The sequence below is a fragment of the Pagrus pagrus genome, assembly GCF_965226575.1.
Source record: "Pagrus pagrus genome assembly, chromosome: 17".
Lineage (NCBI taxonomy): Eukaryota > Metazoa > Chordata > Actinopteri > Spariformes > Sparidae > Pagrus > Pagrus pagrus.
The window spans coordinates 21,989,147-22,011,391 of NC_140201.1; the positions used below are offsets into that span (position 1 = coordinate 21,989,147).

At 40.4% G+C, this 22,245-nt stretch overlaps 1 protein-coding gene across 1 annotated transcript; it reads right to left on the minus strand.

The window, feature by feature from the left end:
• Positions 1-16,588: 16,588 nt before the first annotated feature.
• hsbp1l1 (heat shock factor binding protein 1 like 1) lies at positions 16,589-20,468 on the minus strand (the record flags this gene model as incomplete). Its single annotated transcript, XM_084378654.1, has 4 exons — positions 16,589-18,287; positions 19,812-19,878; positions 19,953-20,101; positions 20,462-20,468. The coding sequence occupies 4 exons, from the start codon at positions 20,466-20,468 to the stop codon at positions 18,193-18,195; spliced, it is 318 nt and encodes a 105-aa protein (XP_084234780.1). The 3' UTR covers positions 16,589-18,192.
• Positions 20,469-22,245: the final 1,777 nt, after the last annotated feature.

Below are 22,245 nucleotides of genomic sequence, written 5' to 3' on the forward strand. Positions count from 1 at the left end.
CACAAAGTCAGAAATGTTAAAAGTCTTACGTAATGGTTTCTATAGCATCTGATTGGATGCTATGATTGCATACATCAAAAAAATAAATACAAAAATGTTACTGATCAGCCAAAAGGACACACTTGAAACAACCTATATTTATATTTTGTGGTCCCGAGTCAGAAGTAAAGGCAGAATCAGCACTACGCTTTACATGAAGATAAATGGACTGTTTGACTTGAATGGGGACTTCTGGTATTTTGTGACCTGGGCAATATGTTGTCATATTATGGTGTGTTAATGACTAATGGTTCAAATTCTGGAATGGGTCCAGTAGATCGTGAAAATCTGGGTCCACGCAATGTTTTCCCCCTGCTGCTTCTCCAGTGTCGGCACTCCTTCTCGATTTTCTCACAATATTATTACATCTCACACGACGGATTGAGCGTTAATTACGATCAAACCAGAGTTGGTGATTGTTGGAACGGTGAAAAAACTAACCAAGATGTTTTTTGTGAGTTTTATTTTGTTGCAGCGGGGTCTGAATGACGTGTTGCTTACAATTATAAGCAATTATACGTTTTTTCTAAATGGTGGACTTGTGTATTCTGCGAGACGATCTCACCCTTTTTGTAATACTGTCAGACACTTTATGTAACAATTTCAGCCTGTCAGTGGGAAAAACAAGCACTTAGTGGATATAATTTGACAGGTCGAGGTTGCCCTCAAGAATTAAATTGCAGCCATTTCAGCTGTGTCACAGCGGCCAGCTGAGGCGGTCTACTGGACCAGATCCAAAACTTTTTGTGCCTGATATTTATTTACACGCCAAAATATGCAAAAATCGTGCTCAGCAAAGAATGCAGTTTGCGAACTATGACCATCATCTTTAGCCTTAAAAAAGCCATTTACTTTGCCTGAACTTAACTAGACAGGAGGCAGATCAGTCCATTTATATGAGGGTGTCCTGGTGGCCAAGCGCCAGCACAGCATCCTCAGGTTTATGTAACATATTGTGCAATTCCCCACCTCACACATTACGTCCACTGACAATGTTCAATGCCAATGCAAGAGGTAGAACGCACTATACTGTGTGTAGTGCACAAAAGTTGACCATGTTTTCTTGATGGATTTGTTGCATGTTGGAAATGTGTGTTGTGTCGCAGACCTGCAATTAAACTGTGTTTTAGTCCCTAACCCTCACTCTAGTGTATTTGCCAGAACTGCACTCTTTTCCTAATCTTAAAGGGGATTGTTGGTATTTTTAAACTTGAGCCCTATATTTGTTTTGCTGTGTAAATTATTCATACATACCTAAACTTTTGGAATGGACCCAGCTGTCAGCCAGTTGCAATTGCTCCATTGTAATCCTTTTGGGGCAATTCTGAGCATCATCACTTAAAGTGCTTGTTTCTGCCACTGACTGACTGAGGATTTTTGTTAAAAAAATAAAATCCCTTTGTCACCAGAAACACAGGTCTCATTCAGGGAGAAGTCTTATTCTGAAATCACACAAGGTGAGTTGTTGTTGCACTTCTTGCCTTATCTTAAAATCAACCAAATAGTCAACAATGACTTTGGACAAAACTTCTTGCTGGCAGTTGCACTGGGTAAACTCAAACTCTGACTCACATTTCCACCGCCATCCTGTAAAAGCTCTTCATGAGATTTCAGAGCGAGACTTCTCCTTGAGCCAGACTTGTTTTTCTGGTTACAAAAGGATCTTATTATTTAACAAGAAGGTCTATCTCATGAGGAATCCTTTCCGTACAGTGTCAGCCTTGCAACCAAAGTAATGACAGCCTGTCAGTGAATGTAAATTTGACCACGAAGTAGCGCCGAAGGATTACACTGCAGCCACTGCAGCTTGCAGAATTGTCCAATATCGACTGTCTTGTTTCGCTCTCTCACCCCATTTACTGTCTGTCTGTATACTATCATCTATCGAGTGCTGCTAAAAAAATATCCCCATAAAAGCACAGACAAACACTGTCATCCTGCCAACTGAGGCATTAGATCAGAAAAGCCCATATGGGCTGTTTTGGAAGGCAATGAGGAAATGATCTGTTTTGGTTGAATGACTTGTTGGCTCCAAGAGGGAAACACAGCATCCGTTGGAGACAACATGAAGGCATGATTTTCATAAACTTTTTGTGATATCTCTGCAAACATACAGTATTTCACAGATTTTATGTTGCAATCATTCCGTCAGATTACAATATGTTGTCTGTCTCTAGTGTACAGACAAAGGTGTGAAAGCAAGCCCTCACTGTCTACGCACTTGGAACTGTCTGCAAAAGAAAAATAGCTACCTGGTTAAGTGAAGGTTCAATAAAAACAAACCTCCCTGCCCTCCCACTACCTTTCCTTCCTCTTCCTCTTTTATGCTTCCTTTCACTGGCTTTGAAGGGTGACACAGAGTGTGTGTGGGAGAGAGATGATAAGTGAGTGTCTAGGAGACAAGAATGTGTCCTAGCAGCTGATTACCACCACTGATCCGTGTGGCTCTTCTGTGTGTGTGTGTGTGTGTGTGTGTGTGTGTGTGTGTGTGTATCAGCTTTCAATCTGGCAAAAACTCCAAAGTCCCTGCAGTTCTTGGTTGCACAAACCTGTAGTGTACCACTAATCTGACTGTCGCCTTTTCTTGTTTCAAACCTGCCGCTGTCTGAAGCAGAAACACTCTGACCTTTCTCCCATCTTTCCTTTTAACGACCCTTCTTTTCTTTCCTTCACCCTCTCTGTGCATCTCCTCCTCCCTCCTGTCTGTAGCGATGTAATGAGATTAGGGAAAATGTCTTGCGATGACCTCTCAATCGCAGGTCAACATCTGCCATTTTGTTAGATGGTGTAGATAGAAACTGGGAGTCACACTGCTTCAGGCAATACAAGCACTGCAGCATCAGGCCAGCAGGAGAGATATTATGCAGCATGTGCGCAGGGACGCTCAAAAGAGTTTGAGTCGTTGACATGACAGGTGTTTATTCAGGATGATTTTATTATTCAGATTGACGTCAACCTCCTCGTCCTAGGCAGGCGAGCGGAGGAGTCATTTTAGATTAAATGCAATCTTCAATCTGCTTAAATCTGCTGAGGAGGGAACTCACTCTGGTGTGTTTTTCTGTCAATCTATGAAATCTGCTGTGAAACCTGCTTTTAGGCGCTACTAATGTGCCTTAAACACATAATCAGGGTTGTTTGGTGCTGAAATAGCATAACAGTTGTTCTCAACTATTGCAGCACAAGATTAACTCTAACACCATCCTCCTAAATCTAAACAAGTCCATTATTTTTGTTGTAAGGCATGAAAAACCTCTCTCTTCTACAGTGAAAGACGAGGTTCTGAGTCAGGTTACAGTATTGCAAACCAGTTTAAGGAATTTCAACTCATTCTAGAGAATTAAAGTTAGCATATCTCAGCCTCTGCTTATAATGTTCTGCCATTATAATATTGCAGGAGAAGCCCTTGAAGAATCACATCCAACTGTATCATTACTGTTTCATTTGGCCCTGTGGAAGTCATGATCTATTGCAAAAGTCTGTAAAAGTATGTGCCCCATCATAATCCTAAAATCATTTTATCATATCATATTACATACATCATTATATCATCAGTATTGTAATTATTATTATCATTATTATACTATAGCAGTAAGACTGAAAATGACTACAATCACCCCAGGCCTTATATACGTGTTTATGTGTATGCATATATGTATGTGTGCACATATGTGTGTGCATGTGTATGTGTATATATGTGTTTATGTTTTTTCTCTTTTTCTCCCTTTCTCCCCCGTCTCGCTGTCTCTCTCTTTTTTTCTCACCCCTTTTCTCCTTTACTCTTTCCACCACTCAGAAGCCATAGTCCCGACTGCACACACTAATACGACACTGCCACATACAAATACCCAAACATACTTAAACACAAACTGTATACTCTACCTAATGACTATAATCACTGCCTCTGGACACTGACCAACCACATTATGTTTGACTGTTTGTCTGTTTTTTTTGTTTGTTTGTTTGTTTTGTCTTTTTTGTTTGTGTTTGCTTTTGTTGTTCTGTCTGCACTGGTTATGTAAACTTTATCACCAACAAAAAAAATCATAAAAAAGCCCCTCTAGCAACTTAATTTTTCAACTTGCTAAAAGTGTATTCCCGGAACCAGCCCTTCCTCATCAGAAAAACACCATATACTGTAGGTCAACGATGAAAGCAGCTAAGTATGACCCAGACTTAGCAAATTCCTGTTAGGTGGCATCCTCTAGTGGCCGTTTAAATTATTAGAGCAGCAAAGGAGTAAGTGGGGAGAAAAAGTATAAAGAGGGAAAGGTGCATATAGGGAGGAGGTCAGGGATGGATGCTAAGGTTAAAGAGGACTTTAATTCAGGTGAGTACTGTTTCATGTCCAGTGTGAAACCAGAAGTCAACTGTGAGTTCTTTTAACTTTAACATAGTGAACATAAGTTACTTATATAATTTCAGTATGTTTTAAACTTGAGTAACAAAATAATGTAGTTATTTTAACCCAAACCACAACGTTTTCCTAAACCTAACCAAGTAGTTTCAGTGCCTAAACTTAACCAAGTAGTTTATGTGTCTTAACCTGACCAAGTTGTTTCAGTACCTAAACCTGACCAAGTAGTTTCAGTGTCTAAACCTAACCAAGTAGTTTCAGTGTCTAAACCTGACCAGGTAGTTTCAGTGTCTAATCCTGACCAGGTAGTTTCAGTGTCTAATCCTAACCAAGTAGTTTCAGTGTCCACACCTAACCAAACTATGACCGTACAACAAAGGTCCAGTATGCCTGTTGCTGTTATGCTGCAACGGTCATGTTGTTTTAGGATACATGCTATTTTGTAGTTACTGGCAATCAACCCAGTTATTCGTAGAAACACAGCTAAAGCAACAAATCACTTCAATAAGCATACCAAGCAAATTACTTTAGACTTTCAAATTGCAGCCAGTAAATTCACCATGTCTAATTGTGTGCCTACCCATTATGTTCTGTGAAAATCACATGCCTCCAAATACCAAGCCTTAAAATGTCAGGAGACATAGTTTAAAGAGCGAGAATGTCCATGTTGGGTGAGGGGGTGGAAATACAGAATTTTCACCAGAGTGTAAAGGTTTTTGTTTCCTGTATGGAACCAAAAGTTGTTGCCTTGTTTTAACTTAAGTTCATAAGTGGACGTAATGTATTTTACTTACATCGTGTAGCTAACGTCATCTTTTCCTAAACCAAACAAAGTAGTTTTGTTGCACAAACCTAACCAAATTGAGACTATTGTCTGTTTATTTTAATTAACATGACAACAAAAGTTACATGACCATGGATCTGCTATCCACAGAAGATAACGGGGAGGATTGGCACATCATTTAAAAGTCTAAAGGCCTGTTACTCAAGTTACTCTTTAAGGCATCTTTTACTGAAGACTTTTAAGCTGCCAGTATGCCACAGAATACAATGTTGGATTAGACCGGCCATATCCGACGATTTATGTAACTTTCTGAAACCAATGAATTGACATTCACACCCACTTCACACTGTGATTGGTCAGCTGTGGAGAGCTGAGAAAGGATCCAGGGTTTAAACGCTCTACAGTGTAGCTCTCGTTTTTCATTTGTCACATTACTATTTATGTCTCTTTTCATGACTGAGCTGCTGAGAGGTCAGCAGGCAGAGAAACTGCCTTCACAAGGCTGAAATATCCCAAATGTACTGGAGAAATATAGTTTTTGGTGTACTCCCCACTTCAAAAACTGGGGCCAGTGTTTAGATAAATGCAAATGTGCAATTTATAGGTTATTGACTTCTGTAGATGAAAACATTTGTCTTGATTAGCATCATCGATTCTAGTGTTACTGCAGCAGCACCAGCCTCCTGGCAGTATGTTCGCTGTTTACTGGCAAGTTTCTGAGTGGAATCCACTGTGTCAATAGAAACTGTTACTGCTAGATGTTTACCAGTTCATTTGTGGCATTTCATCTTTGTAATTCCCCTGTCCCAGTTGAATACATGTGTTTCATTTTGGTTGTGAAAACCCTTCACCTTGCTGGAACTACAACACCTTCAGAGTGTCATGTAAAACTGGAATAATTGCTGTTTAACCTGAGGATGAAATCCTTTTGTTTATAAATCGTGAATATTTGGCTATAAATTTAAAAGCAAACATCAGTTTACTTATCTATTTTATTTTATTTCATTTATATACCTGGGTTTTTGTGTGTCATGGCAAGTCACATTTTGCAAAATGCTGGCTATAAGTACCTCCAGTCCCAAACCTGCCATCACCACTGGCATTAAAATCCAATATTACCTCAGGCTATCTTCACTGATAATTCATATTACAGTATGAGCTTCTTCTCTTCCCACTTTTTTCCAGACAGCTAACGACTCTCACCTCTCTGTAGATAGAGTTCTCTGGTGTTAATGACCCTGTCTTTTAGTAGACCAATGGATGTACCACCTTGGGCACTGAACCGCTTAATCATGGGGGGACAAAAAAAAGGGAGCAGACAGGGGGAGATGAAGTGAGGGGAGAGCGAATTGGACAATGATTCCACTCCAGTGATTTCACATGGAAGGAGATGAGGAGCAACAGGTATGATAAGAAAAAAAACGAGGGAGATGGGGAGAGGAGAAAGACGTAGTCTGACAGATCCTTAATTAACTGTGGTAATGAGTAAGAGAGGAGAGGGGGAGGAGGAGAGGTGGGAGAAGGTGGGGAAACAGTAGGATCCTCAACATCGTGATGCATCTGCAAGTCTTCACTATGCACAATTACAGCAGGCCATATGTTCCACTTTGTCACTGTCGCTACGCCTGTCAGGCTTTTCTATTCACACATGTGATAACAGCAGATTTACCATCAAGATGCACTCTTATTTTGTAGCAACGGGTTCTTGATTTCAGATGGAGGTAGACAGAAACATATTTCTCATGTCTAGATCGATTGCTGGCAGATTTTATCAGCTGTAGCTAGCCAGCTAATTAAGCTAATGCCTATTGTTCCAGTGTCCCATTATTCTAAACTATAGACCATAATAGACTAACCATAGTAGTCTGAAAATGTCCAATTGGACATAAATCCCTCTTGTCAAACAACACTTTTTGACCGTTAACATCTTCGTGTTGGGTTAGGGTTTAGGGAATGGCCAAAACCCTCACTAATTCAGCACCATAGACCATATTCACAGGGTGGCCATTTTCCTCTGGTCATGGTGGGAAGCGCTAATGTTTTACTGCTGTTTTCCCGGTTGCAAGTGCTATAAACATAGGAAATCTGACAAATTGTTATCATTTCACTGCCTCCTGATTGATCACCAAAGTGAAAAGACAGTGGACAGTGACATACATCGGCCATATTTCTAGATAGAAAAACATATTTGATTACCAAATTTGTTGTTTTATCTAGAAATATGGCCTAATGTCACTCGGAATTTTCACTATCAAATGTCTTTTCACCTCCCAACTGCGAAGACAATGGAAAGAGAAATTGTGGAGGGACACTGGGCCATACTTAAAGGCAAAACAACATTTTTGATAACCCCTTAGCTCACATTACAGTTTAATTACATCCAGTGCGTGTCACTTCCAGGTTTAAATGAATCTGTTTAAGATGTGTGTTGATATTTTAGAATTATTTTACGCCCCTCCTTTCTTATCGTGTAATGTGTATCAGACCGTTATGTTAGCTCGAAAGGGGTTGAATGCTAACATTAGCTGTTATACCCATTAGCTTCCTTTAAACAACAGCCGGCAATAACTTCCTAGCTAATGTTACCATTTGTTAGATGTTACACAAAATGATAGAAGGGGCATAAATTCATTCTAAATCATCTACACACATCTTGGACACATTTTTTCAGACCTGGAAGTAAAACCAAAGGATCTAATCAAATGGTAATGTTGTGTAAAGTGTGTATTTTCAGAGCAATGCGTTAATTTGTTCGGGTTAGGGTTGGTGTGTAGAAGCGTAAACACAGTAACCTAATGGTATGCAATATTTTGTCATTGTTTATACAGCACAATATTCACACTTATATACCGAATAATGTCACCATTATGATTGCATTATATCTAATTGCATTGTCTATAATGCAATATGTAATCTCACATGATTTACACATGAACACAAACGGCTACACACAAACACACACACACACACCTGTTCACACACTTGCTTTTCATCTCCATGGCCTGTCTATTTCCAGAATGCCCCCAACCTGCACACACATGTCACTGACTCACACACACAAGCACACACCCCAACACATGCACAGAAACACACATACCTGTCGCAGGAGGAAACACACATTTCACTGCCTTGGCTACCGTGAAGCTGACCCAGTTTCCATGGCGACGGAGACGGGGTCGGTAGCCGGCTGCCGATCCCCAGGACACACCCATTTTTTACTAATAGAGAGAGAGAGAGGGATGAAAGATCGGAAGTGAGACAGAAAGATGCAGACAGAGGAATGAAGTGATGAGATAGCTGGATAAAAAAAGGGAGGGAGGAAGTTGGGTGTGAGGCCAGTTGAACAGCTTGAGAGGAGGACTAAGAATAAAAGTATAAAGAACAGGTTAGATGATAAAAAATGGAGTACTAACTATAATGATTGTACCTTCAAGTGAGTGTTTCTTTTGAATTAGAAGAGAGGAAATAAGCAAGGAAACAAGGAAAGTGAAAATGTATACAGTATATAATTTTTTTCTGTTTGTGTAGCAGAAGTATGTTTGGTCTTGTTTTCTGTCCTGTAAATCATCTTGTAACAACTCAGGGTGATCTTGTGACCCTCTGGAGGAGTCCCAACCACCCCGTCGGAGAACACTGATCTTGAGGTCTTATTAACATTAGTGATGTGGGTGTTTTTACGTACAGTGGGTGATTTGTCAAAATTGAACAGACAGCTAATTCCACCGATCTCCCTCCTTCCTTCATGTTGTCCAGCACACTACTAGGACCACAAAAAATTTCCTAACTGTATGTTTCAGTGGTTGTTTGGTGTCAATGGGTTGTGTTTGTGTTCCGTTTGGTTTGAAAAGACAAACAGCCAGCAGCAGAGATGATACAGTGGATTGTGACCCGTAGTTGCCCTGGTAAACACACCATCACATTGCCTGACGCAGCTGCTGTGTCTGTAGGCTTGTTAAGTAGCGAAGGAGCACTAGGGCAACCCGGCAGCAGCTGAGCCCAGAGACACTCTTGCAGCAAAGATCAGCTCTGGAGGATGAGTGACCCCGAGAGGAGCAGCAGTAGACCAGGAGAGAGGCCAAAGAGGTTGGTGTGTTTATCCACAAAACTGTGGCTCAAAAACTGCTGAAAACAGACATTACCAGAGCTAATGTATGAGTTAACGGTTTGAGTCAAGTCAAGCATAGAGAACACATCCAATAAAACCAACCGATCTGAGGCAGAGTAGGGCGGGAACTCAGGCGGATGGTCTGCCTATCAGCAATCTGGGGGTAGTGGAGAGGGACGGCAGGTTAAATTGGGGGATGCATTTGGGTCATTTTGCTAACATGGAGAACAGCGTCCCTCCTAGTCCCATCTCAAATTGCCTACTTTGTATATGTTTGGCAATTTGATGAGTTTATATAGACATTTCTGGTTGCTTACCTGCTAGCTTACCTGATAGAGTGTGCTCCATGTACTCTGTGTTAGGCTGTGTTCTTACCTCAGTGGCCGGGGTTAGATTCCAACCTTTGCTGCGTGTCTTCCTAACAGCCCTTTACCCCTAACTGTTTCCCTGTGCTATCAAATTAAGCCAAAAAAAAAATCTTTTAAAAAGAAGGACATTTCTGGTATCATATAGAGATGTTGTATGGTAACATTAGAAATCTTTATCCAAGTGTGTGGGGTTATATTGGAGGATTTAGTTCCAACAGTGGTGACAAACTTATTGTAAGACATGCGTAGTGTGTTACATGCTAAATACTAAATACTACATGGGTAGATTTTACATAAATATCTATGGTAACATTGGGAGTTTTGTGCAAATTTAACTGCCATATGCAAGGATGTTCATTAACATTTGGGGAACTTATAATGACATATTTATATATAAGAATTTTAGTTAAAAACATTCAAAAATGAACTTCAATTATCAACAGAATGTAAAAAAATAACAGTTATGACGTTGTGACTTCTGTGTATTGTGCTGCAGAGATATCTAAAACACCAACACTCCCCCAGTGCTTGGCGCTCCCAGTCCAAACTGCTAGCTGCACAGCTAACTGAGCTAACTAGCTAACTGTAGCTACAGTTAGCAGCAGTTAGTGGTTAATCAGGGTGATATGCTGTCCCCTACTTGTTGTTTGAGTATTAATTCGACAGGGTGCCAAATCTTTCATACTGCCCCTTTAAGAACCAAATGAATCAAGATCATGCAATTGTTCGACAGTTCTGAGAAGCTACAGACAACTATTGACAGGTAGGCCATGTTAATCAATCCTGCCATCAGTTATAGAGTTTGATTATCAGCTTAACAAAAATTAGAATTAAAAAGCTATTCATCTAGCTGATTCAGATTGGGCTCATCTGATTATTGTCTCGCTAACCTGCTACTTTTGCTAGATAATTAGATAGGCAGACCTGTTCTCTGAACCTCTGTCAGCTCCTTCCTCCCACCATGAAAAGCCTTCTGTGGCAGGACAAAGTTGGAGATCAGTTTCTATTCTCGTAGATGTATAACTGTATTAGCGCAGACAGAAGGTGATGTATGTTACAAAGAGCCCAAAATAACTGCCGGGGTAAAATTAGGCGCAGCTCGCCTCTGGCACAGTAGAATGGGATATAATATATGAATGAGAGGTGGGCTTCTTGGATTGAGCGGCGGGTCTGCATCTACTATGACAAAGATAACAGGTGGTGGTCATTTGTGGTTTGTTTGTGTGTGGAGAGAGAATGAATGAGAGAGAGCGAGTGGAAGGTGACAGGGATTTTCACTTCAAAGGCGGGCGAGAGCACAGCACAGATTAAAGCACACCAGGAATCAAAGGGCCTCAGGTGGTAGGCAACACACAGGTGTTCCCCGTTTGTATGTGTTTGTGTGTGTTTGTGTGCATGCATGTGTGTTGTAGAAGAGAGAGCCCATCATTTTTTTTTTTTTGCCTCTTATCTCTCTCAACACCTTTCTTGGTTCTTGCTCTCTTTGCTTTGTCCGTGCTGTTCGTGGCTTTCAACATGGGAGTGTTGTTGTGGGAGATGAAGGCTGCTCTCCGTGTTTGACTTTGTACATGTCCACAGTAGACACAACATTTCAGGGCCCCTATACAGTGTGAAGCATTCTGCGTTGTACAAACCAGCACTTCCACGACTATAGTGCGACTACAGTATTGCTACTTCAGCGTGGAGGACAGAGTCAGACCTCTACCTCAGCACAAGAACCAATGCAACAACATCAAAATAATAGTACTAATTCAATAAATGTAGGAATAAACATATTCTGCATTCAAAATCTTACATAAGGATGAATACAGAAGCATTATCAGCTAAATATATTTGAAGTTATAAAAGAAGAACTACTTGTTATGCAAATTTTTTGACCATTATTGTGTTTTTTCCATAAATCTGCCTCTCAAGGTCTCTTATAGGCTTCGGATATTAACATATTACACATTTACTGACACAACACAGCCTTCACTCAAAGTGCATTTTACTGGTATGCCATTTTCTGGATATTTCTCTCAATGGTGAAAGTTACTAACCATCTTAACTTCACAACAACTGATTTTTAATAAAAGCAGTTGTACATGCTGCATGGCTGCAGTAAGCGGTAGAAGCAGCCCACCAGGCTGGAGAACTGAGGCCACACACTGAGGAGGGGACAGTAGATGATTTATCCTGGTGCCTCTTTTTCTGTCATGAATTTTAGAGCTACGTTTGCCTGGAAATGTTTTTCAGACATATGTAATTGTACTGGACGAGCTGAAGAAGGTGTGTGTAACCCTAACCCTAGTTTACGGTACACGTCTGCTGTAATGTGTTGCAAATTAACCCCTAGGGAAGTCAAAAATGGGTCTAATAGGTTGGAAATAAAGATGGTTTATGTTATTTTGCACTATAGTTCTGTTGTAATGTGTGATAAATCAATCCTTTAAGAATGTCTAATAAGGTAAGAAATAAAGATTGTTTTATTTTGCAGTACAGTTCTGTTCTTTGTCCCATATACAGTGGCCCAGGGTTCAAATCTGCAACCTCAATGCTGCATGTCATGCCCCCATTTTTTGTCTTCTCTCTGCTGTTCTGTCTAATAAATCCATGAAAAGGTCCGCATAAATATTTATTTTTAAAAAGGTGGTTTTCATTTTTTTTTGCAGTAGAGTTGTATTTGTAATATGTTGTGAAAATGTTGCAAATTAGAAAGCCATCACTTTACATCTTTACAGTACAGCTTTAATTGCAATGACTCACAAATGAACCTGGTATAAAGGGAAACTATGTTAAATAAAACCCAGATGAATGCATCATCCTCCGAGCTCTGTATTTCATCTGACCATTATTAATATAGCATTACATTTGTCCGGCTACAGCCTGTGTTGTCTAATTAAGCCATCGTAGGTCCATGTAGTATTTAATGTGGTGTCTCATGACATGTATTATTTGGTAGAAAGGGTAAAATAGCATCAGATCTGATATGACATTGCATTTGATTTCTAATTTCACAATCTTGTAAAATAGTGTGTAATAGTGTACGAGGATCTCCTATTGGTGTGTAATTAGAGTATAATTTGAAGTAATAGTATCTAAGCACAGTATATAAGGCTAATGGGGATTCTAATTATACATGATTTATGTGAATGGTTTGTAATTAAGGTATAATTGTGTATGTTGTGTACAACACAGTGCCACAGAAATATTTTGTACTTGAAACGTTGTGGCGTCCAAAAATGAATTCATCCAGTCTGATCATCATTTAAACCTGTAACATTTCCTCGATGTCTCGGGCGAGATCTCCTTCGGTCCTTCAACTCGTTCCCTTTGACAAAAATATGCGCTCCCACGGACGCAGATGCTCCACATTTTGCAGAATGGGCTGGTCTCATCCAAAATTATGCAAAACAGCAATCATCTTCTGCCCTCTGCCATGCACAGAAGCCCCTCTGCACAGTGCACTCTTCCACTTCGGGCCGGGTCAGTAATGGCCAGAAGATTATCAAATGGCAGGAGGAACATGGAGGCAAAAAGAGTGAGAGAAATATGAGAGGGGTATGAGCTGAGATGGGGATAGATAGATAGATAGATAGATAGATAGATAGATAGATAGATAGATAGATAGATAGATAGATAGATAGATAGATGGTGCAAGGATCCGTGGATAATGACAGAAGAGAGGGGGCCACTTTAGACTATTGACATTTACTTTGTGTTTCACCTCGTAAGTGAAGTGTGCAAAAGTAGCATTAGGGAGAGGGAGAAATAGGGCGGACAACACCCACGTGCAATCACACACACACACACAAACACACACTCATACACTCTTTCTGAAGTGCTTCCCCCTATCCAACCATGCAGACATCCATTAGAGCCCGTCCCTCCCTTCCATCCCCTCCCAGTGGAGAGGGCCCGGGCGTGGGCCACGGGGCCGAACCTCTCAGCCTCCCCTCTCTGCCGGCCACGGCTCTCCACACACCCACTCAGCACTCCACCGCCAGGGAGAAGAGTGTGTGAACTCCATTTACCGCCCCAACTGCCAAAGTAGTATCGTGTAAAATGTTAAAAGTGTCTCCGTCACTCACACTCACACTGTGCGAGGAACAGAGAACATCAGCTTAACACACTTTATTATTTATTTTTTTTAAATTCTCATCTCTGCCTCGTGTTGGCTGTCTTCCAAGTACACATAGCCACGGGTAAACACACAGATAAACACACTCACACACAAATACACTAACAGGCACGCAGGCTGACAAGTGTCTGCTTCAGCACAGGTTGCCATAGCAACATGGTCAGCGGCGTTCTTTGCGCTTTGGCTTCCCCGAGCATGACACTGAGGCTAGTCAGTATTTGAAGTGCACTCACACGTGCACACACGCGGCAACGTCTTTGCACATGCAGTCACACAGCACGCGTGTTCACTTCACACAGATCCAAGCACATCCTGTATGAACTGTGTTTCCCTGCACATGTATGACGGCGTTAGTTTTGGCCGGTGGTCATGTTCGTGCAGGTCTTTGAGGTGATTTCAGTGGCTGCAAATGGTCTTAACATGAGAAGAGAGCAGCGTTGACATTAACAAACACTGCCACCTGCTGTAGAGACACCGCAAATGCATCAACAAACACAATGACCTCATGATGTGTACAACATCTGGCCAAAAGTATGTAGACTCATTCACTTAAAATCTACAATATGTCAATGTTAAACATCTAATTCCCAAACCATGGGCATTAATGTGCTGTTACAAGAGCCTCTGCTGCATCAGTGAGGCCCATCACTGATGTGTGGTTGTGTGGTAAGGTCTGGTTTATTATTATGGGTTGTTTTAAATATCACTGCATGCTGGAACTGAGATTTCCTTTCAGTGGAGCCAAGGGTCTTGACAATAAAACATGGCTCTAGGGTACACAAAGGTATGAGGGTAGTCCAAATACTTTTGGCCAATAGTGTTCTGTTTACAAGATCCAGATTCACACACATACAGCTATACTGCAAGCTGAACAAAGATATTTCAGGACCATGGTCAGCAACATCCAAACTCAATGTAATGAGCACATGAGACCACTAGAGGGAGATACTGCTTCATATCAGCAGCAGTGCGACCACCACGAGGTCATCAGTCTGTGCATTTTCTCATACTGGCACCACAATTTCAATCCTGCTGTAGTGTCTTTGAGCAAGACACTGTAGTTGAGAAAAGGAAAATAAAAGCTGGTGTTAAATGACAGATGAGGATTTATAATTGCAGTTTTAATTTCTGACTCATTAAACAGGCATTTACATATTCACTTATCTCTGAGGATTATACAAATGAACAGAGTTGTTCTCTTCTTTGCACTGAGGCTGTCACCTTCCCCCTGGAATGCTTTAAATGAAGGTACATGTATCTTTGTGATCTGAGGAGTCTTCAGTCAACACAAACACAGAGGGGAGTGATTTTGCCTGAATTTCTCAACATCAAATTGCCAGTTAGCAAGTCGGTTGGATTTTTAATACTCTCTGCCCTCTGGAGTGTACTTACTGGCTGGCTCAAGAGCTGCATGTGTAATCTATTGGAGTACCTAAAGGGTTGTGTGTCTATATTTACCAATTGTTTAAGTATCTCATTATTCCTGACAGATTCAAACAACTCCAGCTGCTCTGAAGCTGTGAAGTGTGGAGTAGAAGCCTGGCTGAGTAGAGCTCGTACTTTCTATCTACTCAACCACTAACGTTCAAATTAAGATACATAAAACATTGATGAAAACATGATTATTTTCATTATAAATAAATCTGCCTATAATTTTCTCACATAATTGCTTTATAAAGTGAATAATGTCCATCGTAGGACAAGATAATACTTTCAAATTGCTTGTTTTTCTTGAATTACCAGTCATTGCTGTAATTATGATGTAATTTCCCTGCTTGTCTTTATCTCTTCAGACACGTCAGCATAAATCTTTTGATGCTTCTTGAAGATGAACACCAAAGCCCTACATGCCTCGTACTGTCTTTGACTGTGAGACAAATGTTCCACTTCTGCCAAGCAGTTTGGAAGCCTGCTTTTCTTCTCACTGGAGGCTGGCAACTTAATAACATGCAAAAATGTGTATATATATATATACATGATATTTTCATTGACAGCATACATCACATCTTGTCTGATGGGTAAACCCATCTCCACTTTGCCATGGAGGGCAACAGATGCTGGAAGCATGAGATAATTGAATATTAAGACTGGCATATAATTAGCATTTAGCAATTAAAATCAGTGCAGCGGCAGCCTCACAGGCTGGTGCCTTACACCTCCAGATATACAGGAGGTGTAGTCTGAAACACTAGGGTAATATATCTAAAAATACAACAATAAAATACCATACAAATGCAAAATAGATCCCAGCACGCAGGAGAAATGTCCTTCTGCAAGATTTCTCAAAATGAATAGAAAAAAATCTCAAATATTTTCACCACCTTGAGTATTTAAAAAGTCTAACCGAGATGATAAATCCTCTATTTCTTGGTTTTGCGTGAGAGGAACCTCCAGTCAATGAAATAAAACGACAAGGTTTTATAGAAGAATTCACAGCAATACTTTATAAATAACATGAAGCACTGTTTGTCCAAGGGACATCGTCGGACTGATGGAAAATGAGTCTTCAGCTTTGGAGTTTCAACCGGGAGACTACCAACATTCAGTGTTTCTCATTCAACTATTTAGTTCCTTGTCCTAACACAGAGTGAGACACTTTCCCCTCATCTCTAACTCACAGCAGACTGGTATTACCACTTAAAATCAAGGATCTTTAATAAATAAGGCTAATGTAATACTGTGTTCAACTGATCTCGAGAAACCTGTAAAACTTTAACCCTAACCACTGAAGGGAAACAGCAACACAACTCTGTCACCATTTGGCCTGGTAGTAACAACAGAGGAATGATGCTCTCTGGAAAACACAACAGAGCAGTGAAACTGTTTGGAAAAAGTCTTTATTTGGCTGTTGCATATTAGCTTTAGTGCACGGTGATTTACAGTCACAAAACTACAATATCGACTATAATTAATCTGAGTGTGACGATATGTGCATTACACAGTGGTTATACAGGTAAGAGGACAACATAAAACACATGATATGGCAAAAAGGTGAACATTACATGATATATTATGCTCAGAAATAAATTGCATAGATGTGTTAAACAATATATTCTCCCAGAAATGAAGTTAGACATCAATAAAACAATAGAATACTTCATCTTTATCAGTACGTGCTGCTTGTCAACCTGTGGGTAATAATACACCATACTCTGTTTTAAGGCCACTGGATGTGTCACTTTGTACTGCATGTTGACTCCGTTTCATGGAGTCATTATAAATGTGTGACCACTAAAGAGAACAATACTATCAGATAACTGCAGTGATGTGATATGGTGAGCTACATTTCTTAAAACATTAAACGGGGCAGGAAACATTTTGTCATGCACACTGTGAACGATTCTGTGAAATTAAAACTTAAAGAAAAACTTGATTTTCTCCCAATAATGTCACGACTAATTTCACATGCTACTGTGTGCATTTTAAATGTCATAGTGCCTTTGGGATATAGAGGACTTACACATGTTGATTTAACATCACTGCTGGGTGAGATAGTTAAAAATGTCTGATCGAAGTTATTTGTGTATACAAAGATTATAAATGCATGCTATATACACTCATTTTGATCATAACACTTACAGATTGTCGTTAAAACCACATGTTCATGTGTATGTTTGGCCTCAGGGTGCAGCTGAAGTACAGCTCACATACCAGTGTAGCTCAACTGGCGACAGCTTGACTGCCTGCTCACATGACGCACCATACTTTGTCGGTAAGATTTTTATATCCCCATGTTTAAGAGCAGCCTGTTGAGTGTTTGACCACTAGAGGCACTGTAAAGCAACAATAATCTGACAAGCAGTTCCCTTCAGTGTTTGCACGAGGAAACACTGTCACAAATGTGCATCCATGCACCTGCACGTCAGTGAACATCAGCTGGTGCCGGTAAAAGAGGAGGAAGACCACAACAGGTACACAATGCAGGTTAAATACATTAAAAAGGGTTAAATATTGAATGAGGTAGTTGATGCATTCACTGTGTTCTTTACAAGATTTGGTTTGAAAACACTGAATGCAAAGAAAACCACGTCTGACTATAAATAAATCCACATAAATCTCCACAGGATAACATTGAGCACCTTGATCAGCTGCAATCTGATTGGACAAGATTTAAAAACAAAAAAATGCTTCAAACATAAGTCATGTGTTTGCATGTTGTTCCAAGGCTCTTCACCCTTTTCTGAGTGTTAACACTGAGAGACGTGCACAGATTTGTTAGCAGCACCTTGGAAAACAAGCACACACAACTAAACTTTAAAATGATATTAACTCAGAGGACCCCTCTATAAGACGTCTGATGAATGTGTGGACCTGTGCAGCCACCACTTAAGTGACATCACTGTTGGCAAGACAACAGAAGCCCTCGGATTTCAGAGGTTACATGGCGAGAGCTCACCCGACGGATGAACTGTGGGCCTGCTGTCACTTTGAGATGGCCTGCTCCTCCATGCCAGCCTGTGTCATGAGCTCAGTCACGTTCTTCTCAAGGTCATCGATGCGGGTTCCCATCTCATCGAGTTCCAAAGTCAAGGAGAGGTCTGCCAGGAGCTGTACAGGTTGTCCAGTTAGCACCAGAGAGCAATGACACAGTGCAGCAACACACAGCAGCCAAGGTTGATGTGCCATTCTTACATGTAGTACTTTTTATCCATCTAGATTTGTTTTGATATGAGTCATTGAGTGTTGGAGTTATCGGCCATAGAGATGTCTGCCTTCTCTCTAATATAATGGAACTAGATAGCATTCAATAGTAATGTCTCTTTCCAGAAATGGACAAGAGGCTTGTGCTTGTGATAGCGCGGGATGTAAACAATAATGGCGTCTTTCTTAGCATGCGTGCTTCCTTCAACACAGCAAGGAACATAAAACAGAAGGAAGGGTCAGAGTCACCATGCATCTCCCATCGACTTCAGTACAGCTGTCACCACAGTCCGGCACCAAAGCGGGATACTGAGACGCAATGGTCCTTCCTTCTTTTTTAAGTTCCTTGCTTTACGCCAGTTCTGTGAAAGTGGGGTGAACTGTCCCTTTAAACTGTTATATTGTAAACTACATCTAAACTAAGGATCTTGGGGAGAATATGACTGTGTTGCCAGGCTTAACACATAAATTTATACATTGAAATGTTTTTCTTTTTCACAGAAGACTTGCTGACAGTAGCAAAAGCACTGATGCAAATCATAAAATGAATGATGACAGAGCCTACGTTCATGTTACTAGCAACACCTGTGCTTTTTTCCAATTATGTCAAGTCAAAATGGCTGCTGTAGAGTCGCACGGTTCATGTTAAAGCCTTTCGGTCATTTTTTAAAAAACAGTGTCATGAACTACACATATGATGTTTGTCAATTTAAAAGATAATTTTCCAAAACATAAAGCTGCAGTTTGTCATAAAACTAATGAATAGTAACACTGTGAAAATAGGTAATTAAAGCCTACACAGCCAACAGTAATGTTAGTAAGAGTTAGTAGTGACAAACTCTCCTTTTACATAACTGCAGTTGTCAATATGAGCAGATTTATTGTGATTTTCATCTTCTTTACTACCTTTCCTAGTGTTGGTGACGTTCACTGAGCAGCTTAAGGCAGAACCAGATGATATTTTACTTAAATTACGACAGACTGAGACTTTCTTGACTTGGAAAATCATCTTTTGAATAGACCAACATCATAAGTGTAGTTCATGGCACAATTCAAGCAAGACCAAAACAGTGTCAGTCTCTCTACATTCCTAACATACTAAGTTTTTCCGAAATAAGGTCCCATACAGTCCACCGGAAAGGGGCGTGGCTTCGGCTCTGCCAGGGAACCTCGCTTAAGCTGAGTGTGGACGCCCCCTGCTGGCCGTGCATGCTGCCAAAAGGTGTAAGATTAGCAGGTGCTCTCAGGTGGATTTTAGCTGTTTGAGCTAACATGACACCTCTTGGAGTCGAGACAAACGGACCACACGTTACACACCGAACCTGAACCGCCTCAAAGTGAGGTGAACAGCTGTAGTCTCAGTAGATGTAGCTGGTTACACTAACAAAAAAAAAGGATATTTTTGGACTCCAGCTGTTGAGACACCGCCTGGAATCGTCCCTGAAGTCTCTGCATCGTTTTCTCCATCTAAAGGGGAAGAAAAACGTCAGAAAACAAGTGTCTGACAGGACAGGACGTTAGCTCACACCGGACAAACTTACCGCCTCTGTCATGTCTGCAGCTGCTTTGCTGTCTGTTTTTGACATCGTCTCTTCAAGAACACACAGTAGTCTAAGAGTGTATGACCGGACTGTGGCTGTTTGTTTGGTGTAACTAAGATGTGACCGCGACGATAAAAATCCCAAGTCAGCTTCCCGTCACAGACGTTAGCTGTGACTCCCATAACTTTGCGGTGAGTTGAGTCGAGGGAATGAAAACAATACGACTTCCGCTAGTATCCATCATTTCAAAATAAAGGTCACGTGATAAAGCATTGCTGTATATTTTTCCTTCTATGGTGAAGTACTGTTCAGTTTTAAATTATTCTGACAACATCACATTTCAGTGTCAGTTTATATATCAATTTCTACAATGAATAAGGGCTTAATTCAAAATGGGCAGACAAACTCACCATACAATTAAAGCAAATGTCACTACAACATTTCAGCAAAGGGAAATGACTGGCCCCTCGATCCTTAAGAGTGTTTTCACGTGGAAAATGTATCATTACAATCCATATCTGTTGTTACTTGTAAGTTTAGGTCACAATAAATGTAATTTGTTTAATTTATAATCTTAAGGCTAGAAAACACAATGCAAGATGTGAAGTTACCTTGACACGAAATGGCAAAAACTAAAAACTGTTAAAACTATTCGATTCGTCCTCTGTACTACCACAGGACACATTTCCTGCAAGTGACATATTTAACGCTTTTATTGCGAAGGTACATTTTATTGAATATCCGGTCCCGTGCTGACTCACTTTGACTAGCTTGACTTTGACATCCACGGTGATCTGTATGCATGGATGCATGGGGCAGAGCGCTTTATTAACTCTTTGTAGACTGGTTGCTCCTGTCAGGCAGGTCTCTGTGTGTTTTATGTGGTGTAGATGTGTGGGAACATTTCCCTCTCCCCAAACTGAAGCTCTGGTTTTTATATAAGAGATTATCCTGGATCAAAGTGACAGCTGAGAGATGAGAGGTTGTCTGCTTTGAGGGTTATATAACTCTCATTAAGCCTTTTTAAATCTTTATAATCTGGATTTTGTGTCGGTGACAGTCTGAATTCACTCCTGCTGAATACGTTTAATTTTTTACTGTGTAACATATTTAGAAAGGCATCTCAGTCTGAACCGCAGTGCTCGTGTTATTTGCATGGCACTGGTGTGGTGTGCAAAGCGATAAGTCAACTAAAATAAACTGGGTTGCATGAAATATTCAACAAGGTGTAGCTCAACTGTAAGAGCAAGAACAGGCAGAGTGAGATTCCTCACTTCAATACAATATTCACTGCCTGTAGTGGAGCCGGAATAAATTAGAAGAGAGGTCCCAGGTAAAAAATGAGGTATAGGCCCCTTGCAGGAGTGGGGCCCCTGGATAGAAACCAACACTACCTGGCTGGAAAAGTATTAACTTTATTTTAGAAAAGCACAATAATTCTAAAATCTATCAATGTGTTTGAACTTTGAATTACTTGAGGGGTGTTTTATCCATACAGATGTACACCTTTTTAAGTACAGGCATTATAATATATATGACCTGCCAAGGGACTGTAGATGTAAACTCTGGTACAATGCATCAAATGGCAACAGTTATGTTAAATATTGTACATGGTCCTTCTACAAATAAAGACGAGTTAAATTAACTAACTTGTCATAATAGAAACAATAAGATAGTTCAACAGGAAAAGCTCAATAGAGCTGCAGCTAACAGATTTGGGTCCTTTGTACGCTAATATGTAGCTAATTCTGTCGAGCTAAAGTTATCAACATTCCTAAGTAATGTTATGTCTTCGTAATTATCAGCCAACAGAAAATTATAGAGTGGCAGTTAAGCCAGTTGTTCTGCTGCCATCTGGGAATACAGAAGTATCCGGTTTCTTGAGCACTCCACCATAAAAAACTGTTTTAATTTTCCCAATCTGACCAACCATCATTAAGAATAGGAATATAAATAGCCAATATTCCTCCTGATGGTCCTGATGTTACATAGAGGCATCAGTATTAAATTGAGCCGGTTTCCTAGCCAGTTAAAAGTCCCTTGTGGTACATTTAAGCACATATTTAATCATGTGTATCACTGATGATATCAATTTTTTGTAAAAGAAATACCCCTTTGCTCTCCATACTTTTCCAAACTGCTCACACAGTCAGACTGTAAGTTCAGAAATCCTTGCCTTGAGCTGCAGACCACCCACACAACAGTTTGAGGTGGTGCGTGAACTATCTTGACTGAATCAAACATCTTTGTCATAACGCGTGACCTGTGACGTTTCAGGAAGTGTGGGCTCGAC